Source organism: Choloepus didactylus, chromosome 2 (assembly GCF_015220235.1).
Source record: "Choloepus didactylus isolate mChoDid1 chromosome 2, mChoDid1.pri, whole genome shotgun sequence".
In the NCBI taxonomy this organism is placed as follows: Eukaryota; Metazoa; Chordata; class Mammalia; order Pilosa; family Megalonychidae; genus Choloepus; species Choloepus didactylus.
The window spans coordinates 103,400,596-103,420,701 of NC_051308.1; the positions used below are offsets into that span (position 1 = coordinate 103,400,596).

General features: G+C 43.6%; 1 protein-coding gene across 3 annotated transcripts; it reads left to right on the forward strand.

Annotated features, from left to right (window-relative positions):
* The first annotated feature begins 11,618 nt into the window (after positions 1 to 11,618).
* Positions 11,619 to 19,701, forward strand: LOC119526433 (low affinity immunoglobulin gamma Fc region receptor III-like). 3 transcript variants are annotated; one of them, XM_037825499.1, is made up of 5 exons: positions 11,619 to 11,717; positions 12,416 to 12,436; positions 12,773 to 13,027; positions 16,374 to 16,628; positions 18,260 to 19,701. In XM_037825499.1, exons 1-5 carry the CDS (start codon positions 11,678 to 11,680, stop codon positions 18,463 to 18,465), a joined length of 777 nt encoding a protein of 258 aa, XP_037681427.1. In that variant the 5' UTR covers positions 11,619 to 11,677; the 3' UTR covers positions 18,466 to 19,701. The 3 variants fall into 3 exon arrangements, with proteins under 3 accessions (XP_037681427.1, XP_037681426.1, XP_037681428.1); XM_037825498.1 differs by having other exon boundaries at positions 11,641 to 11,717; positions 12,770 to 13,027; XM_037825500.1 differs by lacking the exons at positions 11,619 to 11,717; positions 12,416 to 12,436 and adding an exon at positions 12,495 to 12,516.
* The last annotated feature ends 405 nt before the right edge of the window (positions 19,702 to 20,106 follow it).

The window sequence follows — 20,106 nt, forward strand, 5'->3', positions numbered from 1 at the left end:
TCTATTTCAATTCCTTAACCTTTTCTTCCTTTGCATCTCTCCATCTGTTCCTCTTTTTTTGGAGTTGTTCTCTCGTTGCCATCTCATTGTCTCATTGTCATGGTTGCCTTTTCGTGTGCTTCTGTAACTTGTCTGTTTCTGGGCCTCTGTGTTTTGTTTTATGTGCATGTTCCCTCTGCATGCAAGATGGTGAATGTTTTTAATTAAGCAATTTTGATACCTATTATTTTGTTATTTATATTAAAATGAGCAAGTGGAATATTTCCTTAAAAGGCAACTAAATCTCTTTTTTGCCTCCCTATGGCCCTTAATTGTTAATTCTTTGTGGACCAGTGTTGCTTAACAAAAAGGGGGTTTGGGAGTCATCTTTCCTTCAGCTGGCTCACATTTTTTAAGACATACTTTTTTAGCCAGAGGGGTCTTAGCAAACATACAATCCCCCTTCTCATTTCATGGAGATGGAGACTCAGTTCAGGTCAGACTCACTTACTTTCTCAGGGTCACACCACTAGGTCTAGGGCCCCTGGTCTCCAGGTTGGTGTTCTTTCTTCTACATTAAGTGGCAAGGTTTGTTCCTCTGTTAATCAGCAGCTTCTTCTAGAAAGAGAGTTTTCTATTCTTTCAATAAATACCTATCTGTTAGGAGGCCTTTGGCTGCAAGGAATAAGCCTGACTTAAACTGACTCAAACATTAAGGAAATGCAGCTCAAGTTATAAGAAATCCATGTCAACTGCTTCAAGAGCTCAGGGATGTTGTTCTAGTTTGCTAATGCTGCCAGAATGCAGAAAACCCGAGATGGATTGGCTTTTATAAAAGGGGGTTTATTTGATTACACCATTACAGTCTCAAGGCCATAAAGTGTCCAAATTGGATATCGTCACTGGAGGATGACCAATGATGTCTGGAAAATGTCTGTTAGCCGAGAAGACACGTGGCTGGCATCTGCTCCAAACTTCTGGTTTCAAAATGGCTTTCTCCCAGGACATTCCTCTCCAGGCTGAAGTTCCTCAAAAATGTCACTCTTAGTTGCACTTGGGATATTTGTCCTTTCTCAGCTTCTCTGGAGTGAGAGTCTGATTTCAACAGCCATCTTCAAACTGTCTCTCATCTGCTTTCTTCAAAGTGTCCCTCTTGGCTGTAGCTCCTCTTCAAAATGACACTCACAGCTGCACTGAGTTCCCTCTGCCCCTCAGCTCATTTATATGACTCCAATGATCAAGGCCCACCCTGAATGGGTGGGGCCACGCCTCCATGGAAATATCTCATCAGAGTTATCACCTACAGTTGGGTGGGGCACATTTCCATGCAAACAACCTAATCCAAACTTTCCAACTTAATCCCCACTAATATGTCTGCCCCACAAGATTGCATCAAAGAATATGGCTTTTTCTGGGGGACATAATACATTCAAACAGGCACATTCTACCCTCTGGACCCCAGAAAAACACATTCTTTCCAAATACAAAATACATTCATCCCATCACAATATCACAAAAACTTAAATCATTTCAGTAACAATAGTTAAATACAAGATCCCATCAAAATCAATCATAGGCGTGGTCAGTCCTAAGGCATAATTTTCCTTTAGCTGTGGATCTGTGAATTTAGAACAAGTTATGTGCTTCTAATATACATAGGATGGACATTCATAGGATAAACATTCCCATTCCCATAAGGAGAAACTGAAAGGAAAACAGGGTTCACAGGACCAAAACAGTTCCTAAAACCTGCAGGACAAACTCCATTAGATTTCAAAGTCTGAGAGTCATTAACAGAATGACTTTGCATCCTTGGGGCTTGAGAGAGCAGGAGTCTAACCCATCCTAAGGGCCTCTGCGGTAGTCCTTTCCTCTTCAAACACTTGGGTAAGTGTTCCAACATATCCACACACTGGGGAGACCACCTTTTTGGCCCCGCCCTCTTCAAACATCGGGGAAGCACCCGGATTCCCTTCTCCAGGGCACATGCTCAACCCCTTCAGAACAGTGGGATGGCAGCCAGGCTCTCCCCAATTCCCTGGGAATGTGCTCCACCCTCTTTGGGGCTTGGGGTGACAGAACATTTCCTTAGCATTGAGGCGGAAGGCCCGCCCTCGACCTCCAGGGCAAACTCTCCCTTTCCATGCATGTGGGGCACTCTGCTCTCCCAGCCTGAGACCACTTGACTCCAGACCTCAACCTCCATGGCTCTGTCTTTGAAGAAATTTTTCCTTCAATTTGTTCCTTGTCTGTCTCCTCCAGTCCAGACCAGCAGCATCTCTGTCTATAAAGATCTCACAAAAATTCTGTTGGCTTCACATGAAGCACACAGGAGTGAAAGCAATGAGACAACAGGACTTTCCACAAATCCTTTCTGCTTAACTCCTTTTCCAATCTTGGCTTGTGCTGAAATGGCGCCTGGGTTCCATGTTTGGTTACATCCTCATGTTGGGCTGTAGCTTCTGTGATTCCACCTCCTGGAAACCTATAATTTTCCAAGCCATCAGCCTCTGGTTTCTTTGAACCCAAGAGTTCAGTTCTAAGTTTTATCTCTCTGCTTGCATTTTACTATAAGCTGCAGGGAGAAGCCAGGGTACATCCTCCACGTGTAGTCTGGAGATCTCCTCAGCTAAGTATTCCAGGTTGTCACTTTCAAATTATTCCTTCCATCTGACACCAGGACTCAATTTTGCCAAATTCTCTGCTGCTTTAAAACAAGGATCGCCTTCTTTCCAGTTGGCAATGACACGTTCATCATTTCTGCTCAAGGCCTCATCAGAAGTATCTTTAGAGTCCATATTTCCACAAACATTCTCTTCAAAGCAGGTTAGGCCTTTTCTATCAAGCTCCTCACAATTCTTCCAGAATCTTCCCCTTATCCATTTAAAAAGCCATTCCAACATGTTTGGTATTTGAAACTCAGCAGCACCAGCACCCCACTTCCCTGGTACCAAAATCTGTTCTAGTTTGCTAATGCCCCCAAGACCATATTCTATCCCTCCCTCCACTTCGCCCTCCCTGGTACTTAGTGGTCTCAGGCTGGCTGCCCTCAAATTTTTACCTAGCTGCCAGCAGTGTCTGCAGCAAAATGCTCCCTTTTTCATGTCCAGAAGAAGAGAGAGATCTTCTCTCCCAAACATGGTACATAAAAGCCATTCTTTTCTGCCTAATTGAATCTATTTAGGACAGTGTCCCCTTTCTGCCCCTTAACAAAAAACCACCAGGGAGATGCTATGCCCTGAGTGGCTTAGACCCATCAGGATCCACCTCTGAATATACGGAAAAAGTGGATTCCTGAATAAAATCAGAGTTGTGATAGGAAGGAGGAAGGGAAACGGATATTGGGTATATCACCTTTTCAGTGCACAACTCAAATGGCACCATTCATGTTGTATTCTATTTGCCGAGTCAACTAAAACACTGCAATTTATGTATTGGAGAGAACTCAGAGGTTACTATGGATTCAAGATCAAGAAGTCCTTGCCTCATGCTTAGCATTGCACTGCGACCCCGAGCAAAGATAGCATTACAAAATACATGGCTTCCTTGCTGTTATAATCTTAAGCCAAACTCTTGGGTCTGGGAAGGGGATGGATGGGTAATGTTTGCCTGGCCTCCTTCTTCTTTCTAGTTAATACTAACTACCTCCCTTCTTCCTGTAATTATTTTTGGAGGAAGATGAAAATTCTTCTCTTCTCTCTATTTTTATAGTTTCTCATACATGCCCACACAGGCCCTTTCTATTTTAAAGATTTGCCTTTAATCACCCCACCATAAAGGATTAGGAAATCTTCAACAGTTATTCGAGTAGCTAGCTGTGACAATTTAAAGATATGGCTGCATTGTTAATTTTCTTGCCGTGTGGTAGGAACAAGTTGAAAGCAAAGTAGTTATTTTAGGTTATTTGTTTTTTCTTACTCCTTTGTTTTGATTTTGTTTGAAATGTTTTTTTTTTATATTGTTTGTTTTTAAAATTTTTGATAAATTTTTAAAAATTTTAAAAAATGAAAATATGGCTGCATATTTGACCAGAACTCCCTATACCTATCTCATACCCTTGAATCTGGGTGGGCTTGTGACTGCTCTGACAAATAGGAAGTGGTGAAAAGTGATGTTATATATGTTTCAAGGATAGGTTGTAAAAGCCCACGCAGCTTCCATTTGGTTTGCTGGAACATTGGCTCTTGGAACTCTGAGCTACCACATAAGAAGTCCAACTACATAACCATATGGAGAGGTCAAATATGGGAGCCCTAGTTGATGAACTATCTCATTAACTGGATGAGATAGCTCAGCTGGCTGAGCCCAACCTTTGAGTCATCCCAGTCTAGATACCAGGCATGTTTATGAGCAAACCTCCAGATAATTATAGCTGTTTGATTCTTCCCGAATGAGATAACCCCCACCCCCAGCACTGTGGAACACAGACAAACCATCCCTACCACTCCCTCCCTGAATTCCTGACCCACAGAGTCCATGAGCGTAATAAAATGGTTGTTGCTTTATGCCACTAAATTTTGTGTTGTTTGTTACACAGCAACAGAAGACTGGAATTCTAGTCCTGGGCTATGCCAAAGACAGCCAGGCCAGTCTGCTTTTCTCTCAGTGCCTCTTCTAACCCTTGTCTTGGATGATCTCACTAAAATCCTATGTACCTTCATTCTCTGTATTTCCTTAGTCCAACTGAGTGGCTTTGGAGGTTCTACAAGTTGCAGCACCTACTTCTACTATTGTGCAGTGTCGGAAATAAAGCGGTACCTGTAAGGGAATAAACGCTCACTCGGTTCTGGAGGAGAAAAGAATTTATTTACGATCTTGCAAAATAGGGCGTCCAGCCAAACACGTGGAAGGCTGGTGCGCCAGAGGAAGAGAATGGCGATCTTTAAATCTCCTACTCCTAATTCACAAGTCCCTCCCCTGTTTCCCCATTGACTGGGTACTACAGAGGTTACAGCCTATCCGAGAACACTAACTAATTCATCTTTTGAGATTTTAATTTGTACAGCCAATCCCAGAGAGCCAACTAGCTCATTATTGAGATTTTGAACTGATCAGCCAATCCCAGAGAGCCAACTAGCTCATTATTGAGATTTTGAACTGATCAGACTATCCCCCCCAAATTTTTTTTTTTTTTTTTTTTGCTGTGAGTTCCCACCTCTGATTTTACCTCATATCCCTTTACATTCCAGTAACTATGGTTACTTTTCCATATAAGGAGCAGGCAGATTCTCTCTTCTCTTTGTCTAGGGCTTGTTTACACTGGTTTTGCCTCCATTTCCCTTATTCCATGCTGTCTCTATTTGAAAACTAAACTTATTCCTTTCTTACATGCAGGACCACTCTCATCAGGCTACTCAGAGAGCAGTTGGAGAAACTTTTTGGAGAAAAGTTTATCAACACTGAGGATTGGCCCAACTACAAATCTATAATCTGCAACCTCTGCTAGGCCTTTGGCAATCCTTTCACAATTGCTTGGAATCCTTGGTGATTCTTTTACATGTTGCTCCAGTTTGCTATGTTGCCAGAATGCAAAATACCCAAAATAGGTTGGCTTTTACAATGGGGGTTTATTAGTTCATAAATTTACAGTTCTGAGACCATGAAAATTTCCAGACTAAGGCATCAACAAGAGGATAACTTTACTGAAGAAAGGCCAGTGATGTCCGGAACACCTCTGTCAGCTGGAAGGCACACGGCTGGCATCTGCTGGTCCTTCACTCCCAGGCTGCATTGCTTTCAGCTTCTCTGCATCCTTGTATTTCTCCTAGGGCATTTCTCTCTAAGTGTCTGGGGGTCCTCTCTTAGCTTCTCCAGGGCAAACTCGGTTTTCACCTCTTAGTTTCTCTCCTGGTTCTGGTTTCAAAGGCTGTCTCCAAAATGTCTCTGGGTATTTTCTCTCTAAGAATCTCTCTGAGCTCTCTTCAAAATATCTCTGCCTTTTATCCTCTCACAGAGGATGCCAGCAAACTAATTAAGACCCACCTTGAATGGGCAGTGTTGCATCTCCATGGAAACAACCTAATCCAAAGATCCCACCCACAATAAGTCTGCACCCACAAGATTGAATTAAAAGAATATGGCTTTTCTGGGATACATAATAGATTCAAACCAGCACACATATAATGGTCAACTGCTTCTCCCATTCACCATAATGGCCATTCCATACCTTCTTTGGTGTCTTCAAGCCCCCTACCACCACCTTCACCCCCTCTTTCTCAGCAAATAACTTTGACTCCTTCACCAAGAAAATCAGGGTGATCAGATACAAATGACTTCAAGTTTCTTACTCAACATCTGACAATGGATTGCATATGCACCCCCTCACCTCCTACCTTCAGCTCTGAGGGAGAGGTGTGCCACACCCAGTTCAGAGCCAACTGTCCACCAGGGTTCTGTCCTCATCTTTTCAGGATCTTGTTGAAAGAACTGCTACTTCAAATAGAAAGAAGAGAGCTTTATTAAAAGTAGAAAGATTTGTGAGTTGGGCAACACCAAGTATAAGCAGGTGTTCCACAATGTTCAAGGGCCATTAGGAATGTACAGTCCCCCAAAAAAGAGAAATTGCCAATGTCAGGTGAATTCTGTTCTAATGGCTTATGGAGCATCAAGGCAATAGGGAACTTGGTTTCTTTGTCATCTTGTTTCATATAAATTTTAAATCTCGTTCTTGAAGCTGTGCATAGCTGAAATCTGATTGGGTCAGTCTATCTTGTGCACCTCCTTTGCAGGGAACCATTTTGTAACCCAGGGCCTGAAAGTCAATTTAGAGTTCTTTTCACAATCTCTACTTGCTTCATCAGGTATTGCCTCATTGTAATGCATACAACTTCTCCCACTCTACTGGCTTTTTACTCAAAGACAGCTAAACGTGCTGAAGACTTTCACTTAAAACAAAACAAAATCTTCTTTCCTTGATCGCCTCTGGCTACCAATCTCTGCTTCTCCTTTCCTATTGTATCACTCAGGGCTCTTGGTTGTAAGCAACTGTATCAGAATCTGGATATATTAAGTAAAGAAAGGGAATCTGTTAGAAGGAAACTGGAAGCTGATCAGCACATCTCACTATTGTAGTGACTGAGACTCAACCATCTCCCTCCTCTCATGTAACTTGTTCAGGATTCAGTGTCCCCGAATTGGCCAAGCCTAGGTCACACACCTGCTCTCTGGGTGCCCCAAGATGGGGAAAAGGGTGATGTGGCCCCTTTGGTTCTGTAGTAAAAAGCAATCACTTAATTTCTATTAAGATTTCTTGAAGTGGGGGTCTTCGCCAAGGGAGAAGGAGATGCTAGTAGAAACAGGATGGTGAGTGGTAGACAGCCAGGATGAGTGTCCACTACTACTTTATAACCAAGATTTCTAAAAGGAGTAGTAATTCATTAAAACATTTCTCTTTTCAACTTAGTCTTCAGTCAAATGTTATCAAGCGTCTGTCCCCCAACCCCAGGTCCTGAAATAGCTCAAGCAGAGGGTCATTCATAGTTTCCGGACTACCGCATTGAAAGACCTCTTTCTTGACTGCTTTTCTACAGCATTTAATCCCGTTGACTTCTTCCTCCACTGAAATCCGCCATCCCTAGGTTTCCCTGTTCTCTTCTCACTTTTTGGCCCCACCCATCCAATCTCCTTTGTCAGCTATTCTTCCTTTGCACGCTCTGTAAAAGTTGCTGTGTGTGAAGTTTCTTGTCATTGTCCCCGTATTCTCTTCCTCTTCTTCCCCTCCCTCTTCTCCTTCTGTTCCCTTGCCCCCTCTTTTAAATTTTCTCCCCTTAAATTTGGAGAGATCTTATTAATACTTTAACTTTGGATGGGTTTCACATGGAGCTTCTTAAATTATAAGGAAAATGGTGTGTACATCTGCATATTTTCTTTAGGAGAGAGCCGAGAGCTTTTATCAGAAGTTTAAATCATCAGCCATGTTGGTATCTTCTGAGTTCCAGGGCCATATGTCTACCTGCCTGTTTGACACCTACCTGAAATCTCCAAAATTGCCTCAAACCCACTAATGTAAAGAACTGAGATCATTGTCTCCCCTCCCAAAGCCTGCTCTCCATTCTATATTTCTTGTGCCCATGAATGGTACCAGCATCCTCCTACTCACCCAAATCAGAAAATTGAGCACCATCCCCAGACTCCTCCTTCTCCATCTCCCCTCATTTCCAATCACTTACCCAAGTCCTGTCCATTCTTCCTTCTTAACATGTCTCCTCAATGTTTTCAATGCATTTCCACTTACTTAATAGAGGATCTCCTTATTTCTCAACCAGACTGTTGAAATAACCTCCCTCACAATTTTTCTCTCCACCTTCAAACTCTCTCCTCTCCAACCCATTTCACACATTGCTATCAGAGTAATTTTTATAAAATGTAAAGCTGATAATGTCACTCCCCAGCTTAAAACTTTTTCATAACCTTGTGACTGACACTTTCTGGATCTAGTGTATGGGCAGATGAATAATAAAATAAAGACAAATATATATGTCTTTATTTTATATATTCTATATTCTATATATATATATATATATATATATATATATATATATATATATATAATTGGGGAGGATAAAGGGTATGGGATGTTTTGAGTGTTCTTTTTAATTTTTGTTTTTATTATTTTTATTTTTGCAGGGGAAGTGTAATGAAAATGTTCTAAAATTGATTGTGGTAATGAATGCACAACTATATGACAAAACTGTGAGCCACTGATTTTATACTCTGGATGGATTATATGATGTGTGAATATATCTCAATAAAATAAAATAAAATAAAATTCTCATGGGTCCCAGTAGCTTTCAGAATAAAGTATGAACATAAAAAGCCCTTCATGATCACCCAATAAATATTTATTGAGTGCCTAGTATGTACCAATCACTTTGCTAAATGCTGGGGCTGCAATAGTTAACAAGATGAACAGGTTCCCTGTCCTCAAGGAACTTATAGCCCACAGAGTGAAGCAAAAGAGAAGCACAAAGACTTAAAAAGTATTTGAGCTTGGGCGGGTCACAGCTTAATTTGGAAAACAAGGGGAAGCCTCAACCTTCCATGTCAACAGATATGGTTCCAGACATGGAACAAACAACTTTATGTGCATTATTTCATTTAAGCTTCACAACAACTCTTTGGAGATAGTACCATTATTGTTAGTCCCATCTTACAGATAAAGAACCTGAGGCATTGAAGGTTAAGTGAGTGTAAGAGTTGGGATCCCATCTTAACCCTCCAAGAGCTTGTCCTTCTCCTTTGCAGTACTCATTGCATTGTGGAACTCCTCCCAGCTCTGCAAACACGCCAGCCTGTTTTGGTCCAAGTCTTTGCTCATGCTGCTCTTTTTGCTTCAACTACCCATTTCCCCCAAAATCTTCCTGCTGAACACGCAGTCATCTTTTGAGATCCATTTCATGCATTCTGTCTTCCATGAAGACTCCTCCCTCAGGGAGAATTATCCGTTGCCCTCTTTGTGCATACACAGTATTTTATAAACACTCTGTCTCAGTCCCTACAGCACTTTGGGCTGCTTATCTAGTGGTCTCCTCCTAAGGAAATATAAGCCCAGGGGGTGATAACTGATTTGCCTCTGTAATCACAGTACCTTGTTCTGGGCCTGACATTCCAATGTTCAAAGAAAGGAGAACGGAAGAGAGGGGTGGGGCAAGGAGGGGAGAAGAGGAAAGGAAGAGGGGGGGAGGAAAATAAAAAGGAGGGAGAAAAGCAAAAGCAAGCGTAAAGACAGGCACTTCGATATCCAAAGAAGTCCTGCCCCCCTGTCAAAAGTTTACAATTTTTCTCATCACTGTAAAATTTAACCCGTACAACTCCAATGACACTCAATTTGAGGATCGTTCAACACTTAATAAAAACCTATTGAATGCTTCCCAACCTTCCTTGCCATTCCTTCCTCTCCTGTGCTTTTTCTCCCCTTCCTATCTAGTTCATCCTCTCTGCAGCTAACAATTCCTCCTCCCTTTTAGGGCCACAGACAGAAGATGAGTCAGAGAAGAAAATCAAACCTCAAGGAAGGGGAACTAAAGGGAACGCCTTGCACGTGGCAGAAAGCACTCTGGTAATCATGAAGAATAGAGAGAGCTGAGGGAGGTCCATCCTTCCTCTCAGAGATCAAAGGCCTGAAGGTGCCCTTTCTGCTTTCGGCTTCCTCAGATAAGCATCTGACGTGCCATAGCAGGGGCTGTTAGGATTGCAGGCACTGGTCTGGAATTTGCAAGATGCACATGAACCAGTTGAGAAGGTGCACTAGAATGGCTGCTGGGCTCATTTCCATTGGCCACCCTAATTCGATGTCTAATCCCAGGGCCTGCAGTTCCAGTTAGGTTCCAGACGGGGCTGCTGCAAGACTATGTGTAGGGGTGGATGGATGAGAAGAAGGGAGGACCAATTAACTCCGCTCAGGGGCAAAGCAAAACAAACCAGCAAACAAAACCTGAGAGGCAGTTTTTATGTGGCCCTGACAAAGGAAGGGGCACCTGTCAAAGGAGTGGTCAGCAGGCAGCTGTGCCAGGACCTGCTTCTACTCTATCCCTGCCAAGCATCACTTGTCCCCACCTGTCTGCTGCACACATCCTGGCTTTTTCCGAGCCACGTATGACATGTCCCAGCTGTGCAGGAACCCCCGGGGGTGGGGGTGGGGGGTGTATCTCTGGGTGATACTACCAAGCAGTCATTTGATTTTCCATCTGGGACCTGGACTGATGCAAGTCTAAACTAAGGATGGGAGTGTGGGGAAGGGCTCAGAGAGAGCAGAGGAGGGTATCAACTTTACCACATCATGTCTACTCTATCTCTTCCAACCAGGGCCCTGCAACCCCAACTGCTGGACTCAGACCATCCCAGGGCAGGTGAGGCTCTGAGGAGCATGAGCTAACCCAAGCTACTATGGCTTAGCACAGCCCTGGTAATGCTGGGAAGAAGGTAAAGTTTTCCTGTCCTCACCTCACCTCACGCTGCCTTTTCTAGGTTCCTTCAGCCTTTCAGTGGTATCTCCTCCCCCCAGGACCCCATTTCTCTCCCCCTGCTTGGATTTCTTCTAACAGAGAACGGAAACCTAATCCTCAATTCACACTGAGAAGTTAGTAATTCAGGGATTACAGCTCCCAGGAGCATAGGCATTTTGAATTTGGAAAGCAAATCTTGGTGGTGATGACATTGGAATGAGAGAAACTTGTAGTGGTCTGAAGATTTAAAATGACCACTTTTTCTTTACAGGCAGGCCCTGGGCTGGATAGAGACGGGTCCAGGCCAGGCAGGAGGCAACCATTTGAGCTGAGAACCAGGAACCCCTCAGGGAATGGTCCTCCCTGTGAAGGCTCATCCCTCAGGCCATGCTATCCAGTTCTTGGTACTGGGTGGATCCAAACCCTGGAGGTGGTGGCAAATGTCCTGGGATTTCTGAGGGTGCCCTCCGACAGACCCTGTCTGTGTTGGCACCCCAGATGCCCAGATGCTGTTTCCAAAGGGAAACAGAACAACCTCAGCTTCTCCTCCAGGTTCTTTCCCTCCCCTTCTTACTCTATCATGGGGCTCACTTGTTAGAGTTCAGATTCGTGAATCAGATGACGTTCCCAGAAAAGGAACCTAGTAGGTGGTGGATGGAGGGGGTGGGGAGAAAGCTGTTTGCTTCCTTTTTTCTAGTCAGCGAGTTTCCTTTGGGACTCTAGATATGTGGTGACATTCATTTTCACACATCAGCATGTGGCAGCTGCAGCCTCTGACGGTTCTGCTACTTTTAGGTAAGTCAGAGTCACCCTGACTGGGAGAGGGGCTCGAGGTGCCCTAGGCTCGGTGGAGACCTCTTTTCAGGCAGGGATGGGACCCCCATCAAGGAATGGGGTCCCCTCACCACATCTGTGGCCCTCGATTTAGCTCCTAGGACAAGCCAGCTGGGGGCTAGAGAGATAAGGGGAACTCTGGCTCTAATTTGGCCCTAATCAGGAGGCAAAAAGGGACTGTAAGGCCTCAGTTAGCTACTTCACCCTTCTGTGTTTCAGCTTCCCCATGTGTAAATTGAGGAATGTGGAATAGGCAGTCCCTAGAGTCTGGCTCTTCCATCCTGGCATTCCAGGGTTCCCCTCTATGATTTTTTTATTTCTATCCTTTTCCAGGGTATAAATTTTACCTTGGATTGAGCTTGTTTCTGTGGCCTGGTTAGGGAACTCAACCTGTAACCTTTAATTTACAAGTTTGAACAGGGAGCAAGGAGTAAGGCAACGGTGTTGAAAACAGGGAGTTGGGTGGACAGTGAGGCAGGAGGCATGAGACTTGGAGACCAGAGGGCAGCAGGAGAGCTATTCACTACAAATGTATTGATTCTTAGGAACACTGAGCTCCCAGGACAGGGGTGGGCAGGGTTGTTTAAACTCATTCCACACTCCAGTCATCCTAGTCTCTGTTCTGGCTCAATGTCTGATTCACTCTTTTTTTCTTACAGTTTCAGCTGCTCTGCAGGATGGTGAGTTTGCTTCATGATTTTGGGTTGATCAAGTGAAGGACAGAAGTTTGCAACAGCTGTGAAATGTTGAGAAATGCCTGGTGGGAGCAAAACTGCTGATTTAGGGTTGGCAGGGGCAGTTCCCCAATGTGGCAGGGCTTGTCCCTCTGCTTGCCTGGTCAGTTTTCCTCACAGTCTAGAATAGGCAAAAAAGAATAGAGCCAAGTGCCTCCAAGCTTCCACAATGCCCTAAGACTGCGGGTTTGCAATGGACTCCCTTTGGCTTTGAGCCTCCTGGGAATGTAGGGCCTGCTCATCCCTTCACTCTCACCCCACATTCTCTTGCCTCCTCAGCAGATCTCCCAAAGGCTGTGGTGTTCCTAGACCCTCCATGGGACAGAGTGCTCAGTGAAGACAATGTGACTCTGAGGTGCCGGGGGACCCACCCTTCTGAGGACAATTCCACACAGTGGTGGTTCAACGGGAGCCTCATCTCAAATCAGGAGCCCAGCTACTTCATTGCATCTGCCAGAGCTGAGGACAGTGGAGAATACAGGTGCCAGACAAACCTCTCCTCACGCAGTGACCCAGTGCATCTGAAAGTCCACCGTGGTGAGTTGAAGTGGAAGAGGGAAATCACCAAGAAAGGGTGGGAGCAAGAGGCTCTGAAGGACTTGGGAAAAACTAGAACATTTTCTTGGGGGTTAAAACCAAATGAGATGATCTGTGGTCCCCAGTAATGATATCAGAGTCTTGGTCCTGGTTGTAAGTAGTCTCAGGCAAAATTTCAAAGCCTGGTAGATAATAGATACAGGCTGTCGTTTTGCACAAGTCGAAGAATCACCATTCACATAGAATGCATGAAATAGATGCTTGAAAATTTTTTACTGAATAAATTAACGAATTTATTTTTAGAACCTCAATCTTCTTCTCAAACTCGCATATAAAGTCCTAAGCTCCCAAACCATCCCTAATCATCTAGTATCATTTATATTTATACATGCTCATCAATGCCACACTGAAATTGTCACTTACACTTCAGTGTAAATTTAGCAATGGGACCTCTCCCTATGGAGGTATACACATGTTCAGCCTGCACACTAATCATGGAATGAAAGTCTTTGTGCACTGTTAAAGAGTCCAGACATGAGGAGGAGGTAGGAGAATTATTTTTGAGGCAAGGTTCTTTCCTGGAATCCCTGGGATCACACCACATAGGTTGGCACCTACATTGTCACTTTGAGAGCCTGACTCTACTTCCATGGCTGCTCTATTTACATAATGTATATGGGTGGAACAAGCCTGGAGGGGAGGGAGGACCTAACAGAAGTGGACCTGCATGAAGTTCCATGGAATTGGGCCTCCGAGGCTGATCTTTATGGCTCCTTTGCCTCTGACTCTACCACCCAGCTGACAGTCCTCACACTCCAGAGCTACGAAAAGAAATGTCTATGTTCTTGTTAGGTGAGAGATGACCCCCTAATTCCATATGAAATGGGGAATTACCATCAGGAAGCAATGGAAAAATGAAGCCTTGGAGTTATTAGTTTGCCTTAAATTTTGCTCTAGGAATTGGTTTTAGAAGTCTAGTCAATGAGAACTATGTTAAACTACGACTGTGAGTATTAACTTTGCCAGGCAAAGCCCTGATCATCCTTTAGTACCCATTTCACTTATTGCCAGCTCTGAGAAGACTTCTTTACTTTCTTCAGGCACAATTCCTTTCTTCCCTTCTCTTTGGCTCTGCCATCCTTTGTTCTTAGCCTGTACTGTAATTATTTCTGAGTATGTGTGTTTCTATGTCTAGACTAGAGATTCTTTGAGGTTAGGGACCATGTGCGTTAGTCATCTGGGTGTCCCCGGTTTGCACAATGCCTGGCACATAGAGGGTACTCAACAAAATATTTGTTGAATGAATGTGTATGTGGACATTCACTGAGCCCATGGCAAGACAGATTGGAAGAAGAATGTTCACCCCAAAGCCCCCAGACTATACGGCAACCAGAATCTTATGCCATTGAAATGATTCATCTCTCTGCTAAAAAAGCAAGTGAATATATAGACACGTGACTCTTTTTGATAAATGGTGTATCTTAAGTAATAAAGATTACCTTCTGTGTGGCAAATTTTCCTAACAGAATTTTCACCAAAACAAAACCCCTATTTTGTACTGTAAAGCTTTTTGTTTTGTTCTTATTACAAAAGTCATTCATGCTTAATTTCAAAAATACATAAAAGTGAAAGGGAGAAAAAGAAAATAACCTGTAGTCTCACCCTCCAGAGAAAAACCTTGTTAATATTTAAATGCATATCCTTCCATTTTTGTTCTGTGCATATAAACCTTTTGTATTCTGCCTTTTTAACTTAATGTTGTCTCATGCATTTTTTTTCATTCCATTATAATATTTATCTGCAATATCATTTTTAATTATTCAGGTCCCCTTCTGTCCATGACTTCACGTTCTTTCTGTGTTACAGTGAAGTCTGATAGCTTGGCGAGACAGTTGTGGAAAACAGTCCCTGGTGATGTAACGATTTTCCCCCTTGACAGTCATGTCCAGTCATGTTCAGTAATGAAGAGGGACTCAACGAGGCCCTGTGGCCATTTAGAGACCACCAGTCATCCATGAGCACTGCCAGTCACGTCTTTCTTTCCCTTCCGTATTTTTACTTTGAGTCCTCCTGCATGATTTCTGCAGCCACTCCTGTGGCCACCCCGTCACCTTATTCCTGACCAGTTGCAAGAGTCTTCGTTCCATATTCCTACTACTCTCCTCTCCCTTCCAAAATCTCCCTTTCCTCTAATAGGGCTAATAATTTTCAAAAGTAATTTTTGTTACATCCCAGAGGAGGAGACTAACATGTAGAAGGAGGTTCTAACCCAGGGGACCCGCAGCTTATCTCACAGAAAACAGGTGCCCCATAAACTAAGGAATGAAGGCTGTTCAAAGCTGTTCAAGGCTGTTCCAGCCACAGCCGTGCCTCAAAGGCGGGTAAGGCAAGGTCAGATATATCCATAAAATAAACAACCCAAAAGGCCTGCTCTCCCCAGTTAGATAATGCAGCTGCTTTCCTAAAAAGAATATTGTCTCAGAATTCTACCAACCAATCAGCCCAAAACTAGATAAGCACTCACCCAATCGAGGCACAGAACATCACAGCAGACACCCTACCCAACGTGGGTTCCTTTTTTCGTTAAAAAATTCCGCTCTCAGATAGAGAGCGGGAGCCGTTATCTTTTTTCTTCTTTTCTGCTGGCTCCCACCTGCTTTCTTCCTCTAATAAATCTTAAACTTTATACTCAAACTTTGACTCACTGCATTGTGTGAATTCTTGAATGGCTCCCAACCTAACAATTTTTACTCTTTGGTCTAGAACTTACTGTAGCTCCTTATTACCTGCCATAGGTAATCTAATACAGGCACTTTAGGATCCTGCAGATACCCCCCACCTTGCTTCTCACCTACCCCATTGCCTACTCACCTGCTCTAACCTAGCTAGCCTGCTGACCAGATTCCAAACACATTTACTTTATTTGTCCTTTCTGCCCTCGCAAATATCATCACCCCCAGAGAGAACACCTACTTCTCTCCATTTTGTGAGTTCAAGCCTCTCTTTGCCCTCAGTACCCAGATTAAACTTTGCCACCCCCATGGAAACTTCCATGATCATGTCCATTCTTTTCTAATAATCTGTGATCCCTCAACACTTCTCTTGTTTCTCTGAGTCTATTTTCTGTGCCTTATATTTTGATCATATGTGTGCCTTTCCCTCTTCCCCGTTAGACAAAAAGTCATGTTACTCAAGTCCTCTCACAGGGCCCACATGGCTTTTTCCCAAAAGGAGCCAGGTAGGGATATCTGCCAGTCTGGCTCTCCTTTATGTCCCCAGACCTGGGGGGTGAGCGTCTCCTTCACCAAAGCTCTACGCTGAGGCTCATGCCCTCTGCATCTTTCAGGCTGGCTGCAGCTCCAGTCCCATCGGTGGGTATACCGGGAAGGCGACCGCATCCAGCTGAGGTGCCACACCTGGAGGAACCAACAGTTACATAAGGTCACATATTTAAAAGATGGCAAAGGCATGATGTTTTTCCATCAGAATACTGACTTCTACATCTCAAAGGCAGCCCACAATCACAGCGGTTCCTACTTCTGCAGGGGGCTTATCGGGAAAAACAACGTGTCATCAGAGAGTGTGAACCTCCTCGTCCAAGGTGAGCGATGTGCAGCCCCAGGGGACCCTGTGTATGGAGGCCTGCTGTGAAACCCATTTTCTGTAGTCTCATCCTGCAGGGTCACAGCTTCTCTAGTACAGTGTTCCTGGGCCTCCTGACTTCACAGAACTCCTTTCTGTAACCAGGACCACAAGATATAAATAGTAGGCAATTTACATGTAGTAAGACAGCAAAATAGATAAACGCCTTTTGAGATTTTAACAAAACACTGCCATACTTTGTATAAAATATAATTTCATTACACTTTAAATTGGATGTAAATGCTCTTAAATGGTTCAGGAAAGAGACAGCAAATTATGAATTAAATGGGGCAAAACAATTAGTGAACCTGGGTAAAGGATTCTTTGTACTATTCTGGTAACTTTTTTGTAAGTTGAATTTATACCAAAATAATTTGTTTTTAATTGAGAGTAAAAAGTCCACTCTAATGCTACCAGTTTATAGGCAACAACAAGGAATGACATTAAAATAACAGTATCAATATTAAGGGCTATAAGGTTGAGAATGAACAAATTCTACTTCTTTCTCTTTTGTGTTATTATTTACTGAGTCTCATTCAGCAAAGAAATACATCAATTTTCTGCCTATGAGTAGCAAACTTCAAGGAGTCACTTTTTTTCGATTTCATTTAGCGACAATGAACAACATGGTGACAATGAACAAAGAAGGATTATATTTTGAAACAAAGAGAAAGTTGTTGAATTAAGAAATAATGTTCTCATGCTGTTTTGAATTAATTAAATTGGATTTTTAATTTTGGGTCCAGGTGGAGGTCAGGTTCAACACAATGGGACACAGAACCCATAACATGTGAGAAAAGTCTGTTACACAAAGGTCCCAAAGAGAGAGGGGTGCCATGAGGGGTCGATGGGGAGCTCGTTCGGCTAGGGTGGCCTCACCCAGCAGGCGGGAAACACACCAGCAGAGCGAGAGGGACCTGTGGGCTTGTGCTTTTATTGTTGTCCAGGTTTGAAAGTTAGTAGATTTCCCATGGAAGTCAGGGCTGTGTTAGTTCACTTTAGCAAATGCACACAAAGCAAACACATGTGAAAAGGGAAAGGGTATGGGGACCCGAGGGCAGTGGTGATATCACTAGTTAGCTTATCGTTTGGGACCAGCTGCAGATTCTGGGTGAGGCCTATAGGTGGTGGCTGCAGTTATGAGTTTGAGTTCTGGGGAGTGGAGGCCCCAGGGCTGGAAAGCTGTTTGGTAACTAGGCCAAAGGTCGGCATTGAGGCAAATGGCTCAGCCAAATTAAGAGAGACATTGACAGCACACACACGCGCGAATGTTGATACTTATGACACATGCCAACTTAAACTTTGACAACTTTTATAATTTCACACAAACCCAGCTTTAATGCCTCCACCAAACAAGAGCAAGCTTTTACTGAATGTTATATGAGCTGTGCTCTGCTTAGGTAGCATTAGGGTCAGGAGTCTGTGGAGAACTGGGGGAAGCAAAGGCTTTTCCCAGATTCCCCACGATGCCCTAGAACCTGTCTTTTGTCAGGTGTCAGGAGGCTCAACCACTGGGGGAACTCACTGTTTATTCCAAATTGCTGCCTTATCCCCTGTCATTTTTTTTCATCCCTCTGCCTCTCCTAATAGCTCCAGCAGTTCCAACCACTCCAGCAGTTCCAACCACTTCACAATTCTTTCCACCTTGGCACCAAATTGCTTTCTGCCTGTTGATGGGACTCCTGTTTGCAGTGGACACAGGCCTGTATTTCTCCATGCAGAGGGAATTCCGAAGCTTAATGGGGGGACTGAAGAATCACCAAATCAAATGGAGCCGGGACCTTCAGGACAAATGAGCCTTCATCCCACAAGGTAACAGGAACAGTGGCAGCAGCATCTCCTAGCCTTGCTCTGGATGCACAACCCCATCAGCCCCAAGAGTCATCTTTGTGAGCAGCAAGAGAAATACACCTGAGAGCATGGGCTGAGGGCTCTTCACCAAACCCTGTATTTTCTCTTGGTCGCCAATGAAGAGGAAGGGCCTGTGATTTTCAGGTGCAAACAGTGATGCCCCAGTGAGTAACTGCAGTCCCCAAAATTGAAGTCTCAGAGCTACACAGATATGTCCTTTATCCCAACCATTCTCTCACTGGAAAGCAACAATGCAGGCTGAAGATAGTGACCTTTTAAATGTATAAATATTGTTCCTAAATAAGTGAATAAGTAGATAAGTAAATTAATGGTCGAGGCAGGGCCGGATAGCCAGTTGGACTGCATCTGTGGCTCCAAGGCTGGATGTTTTCAGGGTATCCAAAACTCCTTCTGGGCATAGCATAGGGACTGCTGTAGATCTATGGGAGACAGCAGAGCCAATGTAGAGGATGACTGAGAAAGGGTAGGGTCATCAAAGACAGACCAGGGGAGCCCCCCACCAAGGTAAGGCTGCCTTCCTAGACCATGAGCCATAGTTGAGGTGACAGGAAATCACAGTGGTGAGATAGAATCAAATTTTTCAGGGAAGTTTCTGTCAGAATAGGAATGGTCTGTGTGTATATAATGATGAATTCTCTTAATGTTGTGAGTAGAAAAACAGTCCTAGGAAGGGAACCAGGTATTAGGGGGGGATTTGGAAAAGAAAGCACAGAACAAACCCATAGGAACAAGAGCAGTGTTGTTTCCCAAGTTAAGCTAGTGAACAGAGCTATCTCAGTGTCTGAATTGAGAAAGCATAACAAGAGTCAACCACAATTGCACAGGAAGGAATGGATAAGGTGTGAAGATGTTTTTAGGCCAGGGTAGAAAAAATTATAGAGAGGAGGGGCAGAGATTATAAAACCAGCTTTTCTGCTTCAGCATCTAATTTGGGTTTAGCATTGCTCCCTTCATTCATTAAACAAATGTTCAACAACCAATACTAAATGTACCAAATTCTACTGAATTAAATTATGAAGCTTTGAAATCCCTCAGCATGTCAGTAACAGTGGGGTGGAGTTGGGGAATGCTGTCATTGCTCTGGAAGAAAACTTATAGCTATTGCTTTCTGTTTTATAAGCTTTATACATGTCTTGATTCCAATAAAGTGTTTTACAAGATCTTGCATGCTACTCTTAGAAGACAGAGAAACCACGGTGATAAATCATGAATCATAAAATTCGTTTTTTCTTCCCAGCGCCCAAAACTCTGTCAGAGATTTGTTTGGGTTGATAAGAAACCCCTCTCCTCTCAGCAACCATCTCACTACAACTAGTATGAATTAGTCAGCTTGCTTCCCAAATTTTCCTGAGACAACTGAGTGAAGGGAGAATTTTCATGGGTGATAAGGAATAGGAGGTAGTTTTAGAGCATAGGGTGGGTAGGAGTAGGAACAGTCAGGCAGGAGGTAGGTGCCTGGGCAAAGGTTTAGGGCCAGCCTCATTATGTCAAATATGAGTTACACACCAAGATGATTCAAGCTTGGCCTATGAATATTGGATGAGATTCAGGTATGAGACAGTGCA